Below are 17,734 nucleotides of genomic sequence, written 5' to 3'. Positions count from 1 at the left end.
ATAACTAGGGAAGAATAAGGGTGATCTTGGTTTGAGAAAATAGAAATTCAACAGAGGATCTGGGGACACCTGGGTGGCTCACTGGTTGAGCGTCTGTCTTTGGCTCGGGGCGTGACCCTGGGTCCTGGGATCGAGTCCTGCATCAGGCTCCTCGCAGGGAGCCTGCTTCTCCCTCTGCCTATGTCTCTGCCTCTCTCTCTGTCTCATGAATGAATGAATGAATGAATGAATGAATGAATGAATAAATAAATCTTAAAAAAATAAACTTAAGGATTTGAATAAACAATGCTTCGGGTGAAAAAAAATTCAGCACCTATTTTTATTTGTTTGTGAGAGAGGGAGAGAGCACTAGCAAGGGGAGGATCAGAGGGAGAGGGACAAGCAGACGTGGGACTGGATCCCCAGGACCCTGAGATCATGACCTGAGACAAAATCAAGAGTCAGATGCTTAACTGACTGAGCCCCTGAGGTGCCTACCTAACATTTATAAATAATTTCTGTTTTATTTAAATTCAGAATATGTTTGGAGCACCTGATGGCTCAGTCGGTTAAGCATCTGCCTTCAGCTCAGGTCATGATCTCAGGGTCCTGGGATGGAGCCCTGTATTGGGTTCCCTGCTCAGTGGGGAGTCTGCTTCTCCCTCTCCCTCTCCCTCTGCCTCTCCCCTTGCTTCCTGATTCTGCTCTCTTTCAAATAGATAAAAATAAAATCTTTTAAAAAAAGAAATAAATAAATTCAGAATATGTTTAAGCTTATTATGAAATTTGAGTCAGTAACAAAAGCATGACCTTTGTTTTAGTCATTAGAAAAAACTACCTTGTGTATATATGGGAGAAAAAGCTGAAAGTGTCAGGTACAGATAATTTTTGCATATTTTGAAGTTAAAATGAGTTTATTAAACTTTTTTATTCATTGGAGCAGTCTAAATAGTTCTCTTTTATAGTCGGTAGATTTACAAATTTTAATAGAACTATATAAGTTCCCTGGAGTTGTTAGTTGAAATTAACCAATGTTATTTAAATCGGTGCTAGAAGATTCTTCCCAATATACTATCTCAAGAATATTTAAATGAGAGATCTTAAATTAAATGGCACAATTAATGTTTGGAGCTATATCTGTTTTCACAAATATTTCTGTACTCCTTATAATCATAATCAATGCTAAGTGAGATGAGACTATTTATAATAATAAATATGTAACTGTGCCATTATTTATTAAGATTAACTTTGGATGTTATCTCAAACACTGTTAATAATATTTGATTTTCCTTCTTAAAAATGAGTTTAGTATGTTAGATATTCTCATCACTCATAATATCAATTGACCACCTTACTTAGAGGTGCCATATAAGATCAGATCTTTAAGCTTCGAATGTTCCATTTTTGTTTAAAAAATATATTTAAGTAGGCCCTTTGTTCACTTATGCTTCTGAAGTGACGCTGGAGACTTGCTCCTTGAAGACACAAATCCAAAACGGTGCCCTATATTTCGCGTATCCTGTGGGATCCTATAAAACCATGTAACTTTCTGTAAGACTTTCACAGTTTTCAAAAGACACACCGAATGATCTTCAGTTGTGAAATATAGACATTACATTACCTTATATCTGTAAGATTGCTTTCTTTTCCCTTTTCCGTCTACCCCCAAGTCAATCACTAGTGACGCTTTGGTGTACAAGTTGGATACGCCTAATCATTTTGTATAAATATCTAAAGCTCCGAAATATAGTGTACTTTAATGTATTAGACCCACTTTGGGTGCTAAAATGTGTCCTTGGGTAGATGGAAATTGGGTATATCTGGGAGGCTGATATAACATAATTGGTCTCAGAGGGATTAAGATGGGGGTGAAAAAGAAACAGTACCAATAGCACCAGTCTTTATTATTCTATTGAGAATTGTGTTAGTGACCTAAAGCTATAACGCACAAAGAGCCCTATTGTTATTACCTGTACGTGACTGAACTTGATACGTAATTGGGTTATCGCCCTGACAACAATGACTGTTAACACTCTCTTCTTTTTAATATTTCTGGTACTAACTCATACGCTTTGATATTTCTTTGGAAATACATAGATCAATATATATTAGTGTATTAGTATTTTTCTCTACTTTATAGAAAACAAATATATTCATTATTTTCCATATGATTTTGTGATTTCATAGTCCTTTAGAAATGTTACAGAGAATTCATTTTATTCTAACTATATGCTTTTTCTCATTTAAATACCTCTGTATTGCTTTTTAAATTTCCCTTAAGCATCTGAATCAAGCAGTTTTTTCCTCTCTGATTTTGTAAAGGCTTTTGCATATTCAGTCCTCTATATTGCCTTAGTTTTATCTTGTCATATAAAACAATTAAAAAACTCCAAAGTACATTTTTTTACAAACATGTGTTAAGTAATGCAAACTAAATAAATTTTTTGACAAAACATATAAACCATGAAATGCTTCTTTACTTCTGTTTTTATCAAAGTTGTAATTATCTACTGATTTTGTCATTATTTTTGTAATTTGAAGGAATAAATGGAAAGCTAATTCCCTCAATTCAAACACAAAAATTTTTTTGAGCAGGTTGCCTAATGAGGTTATTAGAAATTGAAGCCTGACATACAGGAATATATAGAAAAGTCTGAAAGTTTTATTGTATGCACATACGTTTTCCTCAAATGTGGGTAATAATATAGTACTTAGAGTTTTTGTAGACTATTAGATAAATGTTAAAGGATTTTAACTTCTTTTCTTCCAGAGACTTCTAGGAAATTTTTTAAAATATGAAGACTAGCATTGAGAGAAATCTTTAAGATAAATTCCGCTTTCTGATTATTTAATGTCTGACTTTCTGATAGAAAAATCAGACTTTTTTTTATAATTCATCAAGTCACTATGTAAGTTTTTAGTCCAGCATAAAGAAATTGTTCCACGTTAAAATCCACCTACATTTTTATTTGTTTGGAGGGAGTTACTGTCACTTGAATGAATGAGTCAGGAGCACCTGGGGGGCTCAGTGGTTGAGCATCTATCTGCCTTTGGCTCAGGGCGTGACCCTGGGGTCCTGGGATGGAGTCCCGCATCGGGCTCCCTGCAGGGAGCCTGCTTCTCCCTCTGCCTATGTCCCTGCCTCTCTGTGTCTCTCATGAATAAATAAGTAAAATCTTTTTTAAAAAAAATCAATGAATCAGATTAGCAATGACATTAAAATTGTCACTCAAACTGTAACACGAATCTTAGTATTTTTGTGTCATCATTTAAATATATCTCTCATGGATAAAGTAGGCTTGTATCTCATTGTGATTTTGTAAAGCCCTAGAGAAAATTTTTGGGTTTGCTTTTTGATCCGAGTTGGCCTATGGAATACGAGGCAGATCTGTTAATTTAGAAACTAGATGAGCCAGTGTCAGAGCTAGCATTCTTTTGAGAATCAAATAATCTAAAACTGTCTTTGTCTATCTGGAAGGTCTCCCACCTTTGTGCAGAGGTGGCCATGAGGGAACTTGCAGACCACGTTAAGATTTTCCCCAGGCAGTAGAACACAGTAACTTTAAAAGCCTGGACTCTGAAACTAGACTGCTTCAGTTCAAATCCAGGCTGTCCTCTTCACTGCCTTTGTGACCTTGGGAATGTTAGTCTTCTGTCAAATGCCATAGTAGTGCCTGCCCCAGAGAGTCGTTATGAAGCCATGTAAAAATGTATAGAATTGTGCCTGATTCATGTTAAGAACTCAGTAAATAGCTGCTTTTAGGAAATGGTTTTCTCTCTGGTCCTAGAAATAGCATACGGTTAAAGCCTCAGAGTTACCTTCTAGAGTGTGAACACCTTACCATATAGAAGATGGAAACGTTCAGGGGACTGTATTCCAGTTTTTCACTGGAAGTCTAGAGAAACTAACTACTAGTTGTACGGAGCATCTACATCTAAGTACTGTGGCCTCTCGACGTGTCTACTGGCTGCAAAAAGTGACACCATGAGTAACCAAATGAATGTGTTATGTGTAGTTATTTAACAACTTAAAAGTTAGAATTTATCTGGCAAAGATGAACTTTTCCTCTTCCTCTACTTCATGACTTTTAAACTCTTTCTACTGTCTCTTAATGTTCCTGGTTTCTGATACCTGGGTGACAATTTTATCCTCCTGTTCATTGTAGCAGGAGCACAAATAAGCCTACCATGTAAAGTGATGCTGTACTTTGGTATACATTCAAAGAAGACAGGGTGAGGTGTGACCTTCTTTATCTAAACTTGAATTATCTGGTATGGCAAGAGAGCATTCATAGATCCAAATAAATTTGTATTTTTAAGCCAAATTATTAAAGTTAAAGGCATAAAACCTAGTCCATGGCTGTTTGGAACGTGAAAGTAATCGTTTTATGTTGTGATTGTTTTCCCTTTATATTGCCAAAGACTCTTGTAACTGATTTTTCCTGCACTACATCAACAAGTCTATTTAGATGTATCTTTAGGGCAACCAGTTGACTAACATATATCAAGGAAAACTGCAGCCTATGTAAATCTCCCATTTTGTGTAACAATCTGCCTTTTTTTCAAAAAGGATTTGAGATAATTTACAACAAAAGGTATGACTTGGGGCACTCGAGTGGCTCAGTTGGTTAAGCATCTGCCTTCAAATCACATCATGATCCCAGAGTCCTGGGGTGGAGCCCCGTGGCAGGCTCCCTGTTCAGCAGGGCATCTGTTTCTCCCTAACCCTCTGCCTCTCTGCCCACTTGGGTGTGCACGCACTCTGTCTCTCAAATAAATAAAATCTTAATTTTTTTTTTTTTTTAAATAAAAGGGATGCTTGGGTGGCTCAGTCAGCTAAGCATCTGCCTTCAGCTCAGGTCATGGTTCTAGGGTCCTGGGATCAAGCCTTGCTTCAGGCTCCCTGCTCAGTGGGGGGGTCTGCTTCTCCATCTCCCTCTGCCCCTCCCCCCTTCTCATGTTTGCACTCTCTCTCTCTGTCTCAAATAAATAAAATAATTTAAAAAATAAAGACGTGACTTAACAAGTCATTAAAATAGAAGTGGAAGTACAAATTCAGAACCGGCAGTGGAAGGGACCATAAGCACACCTATCTTACTGGCCAGCAGAGTTGTGGTGGTTGAGCTCTTCATCTAGTTATTGCTTCCTTTCTGTCAGGACTCCAAAGGAAACAGTAAGCAAATTGTTTTGGTCTTTCAGGAGGAAATACATCAGTTCCTGAGAGAAAACGAAATTTTCTCCCACTAAATTATAATAGAAATGTCTCCTATAAGGTTCTATGAGTAATGTACCAGGCAGGTCTTTAGTATAGCAACTACACAGAAAATAACTGTGTGATGTTTGATAAGAGCCAAAAGCAAGCATTAAAGCATGGTTTTGGACAGATGATTGGGCAGCTGGATAAAGCAGGTGCCCCCATGATGTAGCTTCTGGTGGCCTAATTTGATTGAAGGGTAGAGCTACGCTTATCCAGAGTTATAAAGATGAATCTTATCCTTTACAGGGTCTCCCCTAAATTTTCATTCTCTTAGCAGGAGTTTGATAGGAGCTACGTAGCACACCTTTCAGTTCCCTCTGAACATTCAGATTTTTCAATATCAAAACACCATTAACTATTCGACAAGGACCTAGAGTGATGAAGTCTAGTCTGCTCATTTGCTTAAGGGAAAACAAACAGCAAGCCAAGCTTCGACCCCGCCGATGAAAGCTGAGGCATCTCACCACGGTGTTCATCGGATGGAAGTCAGAGCAGCCTCTGAGTATTGGAATAAAGTACCTGAGAGGCAACCTCCTCTGCTCTGTGATGGCCACCGCTTAACTGGTATTTTCTGTCAATACCTAGTAATGCATCTCCCTGGATTAGAACTCCGATGATAACGTCAGACTAAGTGATATCCCTCTACGGTGGTAATGATGTGAAATTCAGCCAGTTAGTGTTATTGAGAAATCATTATGCGTGCAAAGCTGTATTAAACATCATGAGGAATTCAAACCAAAAGGCCAAGTTAGATAAAAGTAAGCGAGCTCTCAAAAATGGGAAGTGGAAAAGGCCTGCAATAAAGAATTATATGACTTGGATTCCAGTTCAGCTATCTCCATTAATTTTTTATTTATTATTATCTTTTATTTATTTTTTAAAGATTTTATTTATTTATTCATGAGAGACACACAAAGGCAGAGACACAGGCAGAGGAACTCAGTCCCGGGACTCCAGGATCACACCCTGAGCCAAAGGCAGATGCTCAACCGCTGAGCCACCCAGGTGTCCCTCTCCATTAATTTTTAAATTGGTTCTTAGTTTTTTTTTTCCCCTCTGTAAATTGAGATTGTTATGAGAGGTTACAATACTTTAAATATAAAAGGATATGGAAGATTTTGTAAAATATTAAATCCTATATAAATACAGGATTTTTTAAGATCCACAATGATTCCTGCCATTAGGTAAGACTAAATTAACAGACAAATATTTAAGAGAATCGTACAGTACAAAACTATGCTCAGGATAGGTTAATAGCTTTTCATAAAGCTGTCTCCTTTATCTTCATAATTTTGATATGGGTAGAGTCACAAAAAATTGTGACTTATTACAGAATTTAGTTATGGATACAGAATTAAACCCCAGATTCAGGAATTCACAGTTCCACCCAAATTGTACTGTGTCAATATCTCAAATGTGATACCTTCAAAACTTCGTGTCCCTGTTGCTCCTGCAAAGTCACTCTTCCTTTTTTGTTATCTATTTCTGTTAGTGGACATAGCGTCCTCTCACATACCCTGGTGAAAACTTCCAATGAACAATATTTCCTGCCTGAAATCTTAAAGGAACCTGATTGAACATTCTGCTGCCATGGCTCCCCTTTTGCTCTCACTATTCCAAGAAAATACGTACTGCAGTGCACCTTTAATGAGCTCTCCCTCCTGGTTTAAGTACTGATTTCCTGTTGCCTATATATCAATAGATTCTAAACTCCTTAAGCCTCTCCTTTATTTCACCTCAGTTTATCATTTCATCACTGTTGCTTGCTCCCCAGTCATGCAGGAGTACTAGCCATTGCTTTCACCCACCTCACACTTTCTGTGGCTCAGCACCTGCGCTCATTCTGTTATATCTGCTTAGAGTCTCCCCTACCCTTTTATATATCAAAATTGTGTTCATGCTCTGAAAACTTTAGCTCAGTTGCCACGACCATAAAACCTTTCCATATTCCGTCACTCAGAAGTGACCCATTCATTCTTCCATCTAACGTGGCAGTGAGCACTTACTGTTGATATCCTATCCATCCTCCAGGTCTTTCAGTTTAGTAGGAGAACACAGATATTAAATGAAGTACAATGAAGTGTTTTAAAGGCTTTAAAGTGCATGAACACCTGAAACTAATATAATGTTCATGTCAGTTACACCTCAAAAAAAAAAAAAAGATACGTGAAGGGTATGATGGAGGACAAATAGAAAATATTAAATTCTGGGGACACCTGGGTGGCTCAGTCAATGAAGCATCCAACTCATGATCTCAGCTCAGGTCTTGATCTCAGTGTCACGAGTTCAAGTCCCACATTGGGGTCCATGCTGGACGTGGAGCCTACTTAATTTCTGCATGGCAATACAGGTGTTAGGAAAGGCTTTATTTTTTTTTTTTTTTTTTTTTTTTTTAGGAAAGGCTTTAGAGAATGAATAGATGAGAGGCCAGAGTACAGGATTTTGAGGCAGGCTTTAGAAGCAGAGAAGCAACATGTACAAAGGTTCAGGACAAAAACAGTTTGGTGGACACATACAACTGTGAGCTCTTTTTATGGGTAGAGTATAGAGTGGGGTTAGAGGGAGGAGGGCTTAGGGCTAAATGTGAGGCTGGAAAGGGAAGCAAGAGCCAGATGTTAGAAGTCCATAATAAACCAATGGTTAGGCTTCGTAGAGGACACTGGGGTGCATTGAAATGCTTAACATTGAAGTAGGGTCAGCTTGGCGATTAGTGGCAGTGCCAAGGAGATTGGAAGAAACTGGAGGTAAAACCGTTAGTTGGAAGATGATCCCTTGAGTGTAATCAGTGGACCCAGGGCAAGAAGAAATAGGAAACAGTAGGACTTGGTTGATTATTTATTGTTATTTATTTATTGTTAGGCCAGGGGAAGGAAGTATGAGGAAGTGTCTTGTATGAAATTTCAGATTTCTGGCTTGAGAAATCGAAGGCACTGCCAAGGTAGAACTGGTTTGGGGAGAAAAATAGTAAATTCTCAGTTCCGAACAAGTTTAATATGAAGTATTTGTAGGTAGATATGCTTAGAAGCCCGCGGAAATATGTCAGTAGAGCCCATGAAGAGGTCTGGCCTGAAACTACAGAGGTGTATGTGTTCCTCACCCTGTGTTGGTGGTTATTGAAGCTATGGGAATAAAGTTGTGTAGGGTAAGAAGGTGTAGAGGGAGAAGATAAAAGGGATATAGAAAGAAATGAACTGACAGTAGAGGGACTGCCAGAGGAAGATAAACCTACAAAGGAAGAAAAAGAAGTGGGGGGGAGAACCAATATGGTGTCTGAGAGGAGGAAGCAACTCCCAGGAAGGTTGTGATCAGAAGCATCAGCCGTGCGGAAAGGTTGGATAAGAGGCAGAAAATGAGTTTGTTAGATTTAGCAAGTGGGACATACTGCTAACCTTTGTCAAAGCGATTTCAGTGAGGTACCATTGGGGGGTGGAGGAGATGAAAAATGATTACAGTTGGCTTCAATAAGGAGATTAAGGAAGTTGATATAGTTAAGTATAGTATTTTGTTTTTTCCACCCCAAAAATTTTAGCTGTAGAGCAAATACATTAGATGGGGTAGTGGTTAGGAAGAGAGACTTGACTCTACTTACAGATTATGATGAAGGAATCAGCAGATGAGGAAAGGTTGAAAATACAGAAGAGGAATAACAGACTGTATAGTAATTCACTCATTAAATATTCGATCATAGCCAACTATATTTCAGCTACTGATGTATAATCTCTGGAGGAGTTTCCAGTGATAGAATTGAGAGTAGTAGGAAAAAAAAATACTCTTCTGATGCTGAGACAGAGATGATACGGACCAGATATGGATAGGTTGAGACGAGATACTGAGGGAAAGCTTAAACCTAACAGTGTTGATTTTTCTCTGTGAAGTAGGAGGCAAGGTCCTGGGTGGGAAAGAATTGAGGGCAGTGCCTGCAGATTAGTGAAGGTTGAGATTAGCCATTGTGGGAAATGGAGTTTATCAGGCCAACCATCTGGATTGCAGAACAGCCTTTAAGGTCCAACAGCAGTTAGAACCAAGAATCTGGGACCTCCAGACTATACGGAGTCTGCGATTTTCTCCTGCGGTCCTTCACATCCTGGTAGAGAAGCAAAGAAAACAATTGTCAGGGTTGATATTGTGAAAAGACAAAGGATTATTAATAGTGCTGCCAAATAAGTGGTTAAAGGCTTGTGCTATGAGGTCTAGTCTGGAAATGGATGACGTAAGTCCAGAAACAGAAGATTGACCAGGAGGGAAAGGTATTGGAAGTGGCATCAAATGAAGGCACATCCATACTAGGTAGGGGACAGATGTGAGACTCTTGGAACGACCGGAACTTGTGCCATTTCTTACGTGACACAGGACATTGGAAGACATAAGCTGTGCCCCTGGGAGGCAGAGACTAAAATGGAAGGCAAGTGAAGATCAAGGAAGGCCAGGTAGTCAAGGTGTTTGTTTTGGATTGAGGATCCAAGTGGGCATCGCGGTGACCAAAAGTGTAGTCGCAGTCGTTGGGATGAGGAATACTGTCAGCTGGGTGTCCTCAGTGCATGAGGTAGAAGCACTCAGAATTAAAGAGGTGGAAGGAAAAAGAGGGAAGTAAGGGTTGTCTCTTCTGGGTGGCCACCCAGCGTCTTTTTGCCTCTCTCTTACAAATCCCTCTTGAGCTACCTGTTGCTTCGTAGTTTGTAATATTCTTAGTTATATGATCTCCTCATTCTCACATTTATTTCTTTGTTTTTTTTTTATTTTTTTAAAATTTATTTATGGTAGTCACACAGAGAGAGAGAGAGGCAGAGACACAGGCAGAGGGAGAAGCAGGCTCCATGCACCGGGAGCCCAACGTGGGACTCGATCCCGGGTCTCCAGGATCGCGCCCTGGGCCAAAGGCAGGCGCTAAACCGCTGCGCCACCCAGGGATCCCCATTTATTTCTTTGTCTTTCTTCCCCCGCTAGATTGTAAGCTGTACAAAGTCAGGTTCCGTGTATATCTCGTTTCTTGCTTTATCCTGACCACCTAATAAAGTGCTTGGCACACAATAAATGCTCAATAAGATTTTATTGAATGAATGAATGAATGAATGAATGAATGGAGACAGGAGAACCAGAAAGAAAGGTCAGAAATGTCAGGAAGGAAAACGAGTCATTCTCTCACTTCCCATCCTGGACAATAGGCCTTCCCTTCTGCATTGGTTCTTTTCCCTGATTTACCCTCAATGTCCTCAGATGCCAGCATGATGTTTCTACTCAAGATGAGTGCAGATCACTACTCAAGCATATTTTAATTTTATGGGACCTTATTTTCATATTTTATTAATTTGTTTATTATGTAACAGTTTAGGAAAAATTTATCAATAGGTTATTTGATTCATAAATACCCTGAGGTATGCATATTTTATATTGTGTATGATTTTATACTATACGACGTGTTAGAAAACTCTTTGGAAAAGGTGAATCTTTATGACAAAATGAACTACATTTCAGATGGAAATTGAACCACGTAAGAAGGAGGGAGATAAAGCAAACGTACCGCTCCGGCTCCGTCTACTGTAGGGTTCCTGATTGTCCCATCAGTCGCCCAGAAGCAGTCCTGAAGGAGGAAGGAAATTAGCCGCGGCCCAGCTGCCGTCCCCACTGCTTCTCCCTTTACCGAATTCTTTCCTTGCCGCCCTCTTTGTTACAGCTGGTTCTCATCTTCCACTTTGGAGAGCCACAGAACCTTCGTCTCTTCAACTAAATTCACCTCCATCTATCTTTCATCTTCGTAACTTTTCTTCTCCGGGCAGGAGAACTTGAGGACCATTTGCTACAGTAGGTTGGAAGGTTTCACCCAATTCTGACCTATTAGGCTGGAAAGATCAGGTTTCTGGTCCGGGTTGAAGGATGTGGTGGTTTTATTCAGTCAAAATTGCCCTTACGTCTACCAGTACACTGGTTAAATAGAATTTTTGTACCACAGTTCTATTTTTCTGTCATTTTTCTGCTGCTTTTGTCATTTTTGTCTCTGAACAAAATATCTGACAAGTAGGTGACCTGTTAGAACACATTACCTCTTAAATAGAAGCGTCATTATAAATGCTTTTCCTGCTGTTTTCTTTATCGTGTATAATTGGATATATTTGTTTTTATTTTAATGGATAAAATGCCAACCTCTTTCTGATTTAAATTTCTCTTAGGTCGCCATAATAAATAAGTGCCTTGGGTATTGCTCTACCCCTTTAGGATTTTTAATGCTATCGTCTGCTGCATTCCAAGGAATATAAATTGAAATCCTCAGACCCTCTCTGTGGGTGTAACATTTCCATTAACATTTACTACACACTAATAACTGGCCAGAAAGAATCAATGCAAGTTTTCAAAATATCTAAATTATTCCTCATGACATACTCACAGAGCAAAAGGATCTTAGCTCCTCCTCTGGATTTGGCTTATCATCTGTGAAAGACCACGTACAGTGTTATAAGAAGAGACGTAGTTTCGTAAACTGATGGCAGTTGGAATCGAGAATGAAATCAGATGGAAGGATGTATTTCTTTAATTTATTGAAGTGTGCTTATTTTCTTTGATGTAAGTAAGTAAACGTCAGCTCTCTCATCTATAAAGTGAAGAGACTAATACTGCTTCATGCAGTTGAGGATGAGAATACTACTCATAATTTACCTTGCTTAGAATTTATTATTCTTACTTTAGAAGAGTGCTTTTTAATATGAAATTAATTTAAAAATTTTATATTTATATAAAATGGTTTATGATAAGGGCATATGATAATTATTTTACCCTATGCCTCATATGAAGTTAGATCTATAGATATATAGTCTGTAATTATGAGAATGTAAACTTATAATCAAGGCTAATGTAGTACATTCTAGATCACATAAATGTGTATATATCTGCAGTTAACGTGGAGCCTTAGAGTTAAAAACCCGTTGTCCTTCATGACTGCTACCTTCTGATAAATTTCTTTGAAAAATAGTAAAATCATTTTATTCTTTTTTTTTAAAAGACCTTTTAGTTTATTTATTCATGAGACCCACACTAAGAGAGAGTCAGAGACACAGGCAGAGGGAGAAGCAGGCTCTTCACAGGGAGCCCGATGCGGAACTCGATCCCGGGTCCCAGGATCGTGACCTGAGCCAAAGGCAGATGCTCAACCACTGAGCCCCCCAGGTGCCCCAGTAAAATCATTTTAACGCCTCTGATTGTAGACAGTACTTTTTGCTTGATGTTAATACTCCCCAATGACTATACATACTTTTAGACTTTTCAACTAATTGTAAAATCATTGATAGCAGTCAGATATATTCTTTTTTTTTAAGTTTTTTCATTTCAATATAGGTAATATACGGTGTTGTATTAGGTTCAGGTGTGCAATATAGTGATTCAACAATTCTCTCCCTTACTCAGTGCTCATGATTAGAGCAGTTTTTAATCCTTGTCACTGATTTTGCCCATTCCCCACCCACCTCCCTGTCCGTGTTCTTACAGAGTTTATTTCTTGTTTTTTTTTTTTTCTTTTCCTTTAACTGGAATTGTTTTTAAAAGCATCTGTGTTTTCTTTCTCTGTAGCTACGACAGTTAGTGAACATGTGCATCAACCCAGATCCAGAGAAGCGACCAGACATTGCCTATGTTTATGACGTAGCAAAGAGGATGCACGCGTGCACTGCAAGCAGCTAGATTCATGGAAGATCATGAAGAACGTAACCAAAATTATTTAAAGTATTTTTGTGCAAATCATACCTCCCCATTTTTGTCTGGGTGTTAAGATGAATATTTCAGAGCTAATGTGCTTTGAATCCTTAACCAGTTTTCATAGAAGCTTCATTTTGTACCAGTCTAAGTCACCTTCTTGCAAACCCCAAATGACTTTGGATAGTCACTTTGCATGTTAGGAGAGTAAATGAAACTTAATGGTTTTTAATGGCTAACGGTTTTTAGAATTATTCAGATTTTTTTTTTTCTGATAAATTGTGTTCAGATAAGACTTTCAGTGCCAAAAATTGAAAGTGCAGCTTGGCACTCAAGACAGACTTGTAACGTGAGGAAGAGTATCTGAACATGTGACTTGTTTGCTTTTTCGTCATTTATGGACATTTGAGATTAGCACAATTGTGAACTTTTGTGATTTTTTTTTTAAGTTTGAAGTCTGTGTTTTAGTACTTAGCATTGTAGCTTTGAAATATAATTCTTAAGATAAATATAGATAAACTATTTGAGAAACACTTAAAATTGTTAGCTTATACATTCAAAATGCAACTATTAAATGTGAAAAAAATTGGGGGACTAAATGTGAGTCAGACACTGAAGAGTTCTTTGCTTTATTTTGTTCTGTTTTAATATCTTTGATATTCTCTCTGCATTAAAATGGTATAAATGAATCCATTTAAAAAGTGGTTAAGGATTTGTTTGGCTGGTGTGATAGTAATTTTGAAAGTTGCACATTGCCCGAGGCTTCTTTTGTGTTTTTATTATTGTTTGTACATTTGAAAAAAATCTTTGAATAATCTTGCAGTACTATATTTCGAGTTCTTTATAAATTTAAATTCTCTTCATAATTGTACACTATAGTGTAAGCATATGTTTTTATTCATAGATTTTATTGAAGTTCTGATTGGTCCCCTTCAGAAAATTTTTTGTGTTCTTCCAATTGCTTTCTTATTTATATTGTATGTGCATTTTATCCATTTTGTTTCAGATTTTCTGAGAACATTTACCCTTTAAAGAAATATTTGGTATACCAACACTTTTCCTGGATTAAACCCATTTTTTTTTTAAACTTTTTAAAATTTGGGCTACCCTGTTTGCGTGTCATTTTGTCTTGTTAGGGAGGAAGAAAGGATGTGTGTTGTGCTGTACCTGTGAATGTTGACACAGTTTCGATTCATTTGACAAGGTTGTAATTTTAGAATATGTTTAAAGCAATGAAAACTGGCCATTACCACAGCCAGAGTTTTTATGAGATTAACATTTCTGTTGAGAAGCTTTTAAGCCAAGTACTGTATTCATGCATGAAGATGACAGAGATGGTAACGCTTCATTTAGTTTAAGGTAATGGGCAGAGTTTAGTAAATGCTGTTATGGAGATATGTTTTCCATGAATGCCTTCATGTGAGTGGTGACCAGTTCTTCACAGAATTGTGAAAGCCAAAAGGCCGACTGGCAGTCACCGTTCAAGGATGCCATGCCACCTATAACCCAACCTTGGGATGGATAATCCTGTCAACGTGGAAACCTCATGTTCGGAGAATACCTACCGTTAGCTGATTTAACTGCTGGGGTTTTTTTTTCCCCCCTTTATAAGTATTTTTCTTACAATCATTTGAATACTTTCAAGTCATTTGTAAACTTAAAAAATGGTTTATTAAGGGAAAAAGCATAAACTTTTTTTCTTTTTCAAAATGTAATCAGTTATGATATCTGAAGGGTAACTTTATCCTGGGATAGACAAAGGACACCTGGGTGGTCCTTTAAATGAGGGCTGGATGGATGCATTGTGTGATTTTTAGTTACAGCTTTTACACTGAGCATCCATAGATTTGTCTCCTGAAGTATGAGTAAGTAGAATTATTTTTGTTAAAATAGTGTCATGTTCATTTTATTGTAATACAGTTGAAGAGGAAATTGTTTTGTAGTTGGAACAGATAGTCCCCTTTTTCTTGCAGTCTTTAAAAATACATGAATCTAAAATTCATTAGCTTAACCCCTCACAGTGACTTTTAAGCAAAGATTTAAGCTTTTCTTTTCAGTGAGTCTCTCTGCTAGAAGGAAATAGCTGGGAAGAATTTAATGATCAGGGAAATCCATTATTATTTTCTAAATGTGGAAACTTTCTGTTTTGGATATTGTATCTTTTTCTTATCTAAGTGTTCATATTTTTTCCTGAAGAAACCACTGTGTAAACAATAAATTTTAATTTTGAATGAGATCATTTCAAAAAATTATGAGGATAATTAGTTTTAATTTTTATACTCACCTATAAATATTCTCTTTATATTCCTGTTTATAAGTAAATTTTGTACTGATTAAGAAAAACATTTGAATTGAGTGGAGAAACAGTAAAATGAAAGGTACATCTGATTCTAAACCTTATTTAGATATTGGTACCAGTTCCCCAGAGGAAAATGTGGGGTAACTTTGTTTTGTATGTTGAGGTTTAGGAATGGTGGATGAAGGGTATCCCTGTATAAATAAAGTGCTCAACAATGTGCAATGATTGTAAATTTAGTAAGATATTACGGCCATTTCATGAATGCTTTTACCATTCTACATAGTACCTATCACAAAACACCTTTCTTGTATCAATATACTTCAGGTGTTACTGTTAACATTTACATGATATTTATTTTAACCAAAATGTTATTCATATTAAATGTTTTTTTCTTTAAAATGAATGTATTATGTTTATAACCCACAAATGCATAATTATCCTATGCCTCATATTTCAATAGTACTGTAATATGGACTTCTTTTGTGAAATACTTTTATTTTGTTATGCTTCCAATACACATACTAAGAAAGATTCTGTTGTTAGCTTTGAAAATTGTATAATATCCTAATATAAATAAAAACATAAAAATAAAAAATGGTTACAATAACATTTTATGTATCTGTGATCCCCCCCCCCCCCCCCCCGCCAGAGTTTGCCATTGTTTGTTTCACTTAACATGTAACCTACAGAAGAAACATTTCTTGTTCATTTCCGTGACTTTACCATTTTGGGAGAAGCCTAAGAATTGAAGCCTTTGAGGGTGATCGTGGAGCTCAGACAGATACTAAGAAGTAGTTTTATAAATATGCATTAAAGTAGGGTACATCTTCATAGGTCCCTACTCTCTTCAGTACATCATTATCTGTCTTTGAATAAGAAAAGTTTTCTCAAATTATAAAATTATGAGTTTAAAGTTTAGGCGGCAGAGTCCATTCCTCTCACCTTACTTAATATGCTGCAGACAATATTAGAAATAGTTTGCAGCTACCCTGTCGGTAGTCTCTCAACTTACTCTTTTCCACATAAAAAGTGAAAATTACTTTCTGTATCTGGAAATGTTGAGGCTAAAGGATCTTTATGGCGTAAAATCCTCCAGGCTGATGGTAAAATGATCCTTTCACATCAGGATCACATTTCCAAATAGACTGTGGTGAAGATCACACGGATTTTGTAACCTGTGACTTGTAAAGAACCTTTAGTCTGATTATGTGTATATGGGCACACTCACATAATTGTATAGTAATAGTAAATTTTAGCCACAAGAGAGTGTTTGACTGGTTATAAATTTTATCTCAAAAGTATGTTTGTTAATTAGAAAAGTCAGTACTGGGCATATATGTTTAATGTATTATTAATTGGTGCAGCTATATTTACCACCGAATTGGTGCAAAAGGATGACAACTGCAATGAAACCCTTAATCAAAAAACTTCCATGGACTTGTTACATTATCTATTTTTAATTACATGTAAGTCTCTAATACAATTAATGACGAACTAAAACGACTCATCAGATTAATTATCAGAAAGATGTGAAAGTTTACAATGTGTATTTTATCTCTGAGAACTTCATTTGAAGGAGTTTCTGGTTTTCTTACCCATTTCTTGTTCACTTGGGTCTCTAATTTTAAACCTTAGGAGATAAGAATAAAATAAAAGGAAATTTTAAAGTTAGGCTTTGTGACCAGGAGTTTTTAAAAGTAAATTGTTTTCAACATGTTACAACGCATAAAGATAATCTTTTTCCGCTCCTTTCTAGACCCATAGTCCCAAGGATAATTTCTCTAGTCCTTACTTTTTCAAGTGTAAAGTAGGAGTATAAATTCCTAACTCTACAAAGGAATTATGATGCCTTTTATATAAAGGTCTGGATGTGATGCCTGGTACCAGGTGGGTTGCTTGTTCAATGTAGCTATTACAGTGTTGTAATGTAGAAAATACGCGAACGTCTTCTCTGGCTGTAGCGCCTATTTTTGCCTTGTTTTGCTGCGCTGGTTTCTTAAAGACCCGGAGCTCTTCTCAGGGCTTAGATAGCTCTCCCTTTGGCATCAATCAGTCAGTCAATCCTACCAATCTCTCATGACTGACATAAAATATGCTTTTTCAGGAGCCACCCAGACTGCATCCTGTACTTTGCCTTTGGGCACTTACCCATAGGTAACCAAATGATTACCTGTGTGATTCTTCATTTACTTTCAGTCTCCTCGCTAGAGCCTAAACTCTAGATGGACAAGTACTTCTGTTTTATTCAGTGTGATATGCCCCACTTAACACAATGCTCCAACTGTAGTTTCTCAACTTATTTGTTGAATTGATAATGAACATTGTAATGCTGTCAATGGAGCTGAGCACTTCATGGGGACCATGCATAGTAGATGGAAAAACAGCAGAAATCTGGAGAGGTGAGGGCCAGTAAGGGGGTAGGAGAAGCAAACAAGCTGAACTAGAAGAAATATTTTAAGTTAAAAGTTGCCATAAATTACAAAGAAGTTGAAGATAGTAAGGATTGACACGTGGCTCCTGGA

General features: G+C 37.3%; 1 protein-coding gene across 7 annotated transcripts in view; it reads left to right on the top strand.

Annotated features, from left to right (window-relative positions):
- NEK7 (NIMA related kinase 7) overlaps nt 1-15,821 on the top strand; it is a 157,662-nt gene extending 141,841 nt beyond the window's left edge. For all 7 annotated transcript variants that reach the window (XR_007411758.1, XM_025429699.3, XM_035718856.2 and 4 more), the window contains one exon: nt 12,791-15,821. Coding sequence is in view for 6 of the 7 variants with exons in the window: in XM_025429699.3 (XP_025285484.1) it covers nt 12,791-12,901 (111 nt within the window). In the remaining variant the exon portion in view is untranslated. The remainder of the gene's footprint in view (nt 1-12,790) is intronic.
- The last annotated feature ends 1,913 nt before the right edge of the window (nt 15,822-17,734 follow it).

This window comes from Canis lupus, chromosome 7 (assembly GCF_003254725.2).
Source record: "Canis lupus dingo isolate Sandy chromosome 7, ASM325472v2, whole genome shotgun sequence".
NCBI lineage: Eukaryota > Metazoa > Chordata > Mammalia > Carnivora > Canidae > Canis > Canis lupus.
Note: the sequence above shows the minus strand (reverse complement) of the source record. Positions and strands in the feature narration are given on the sequence as shown.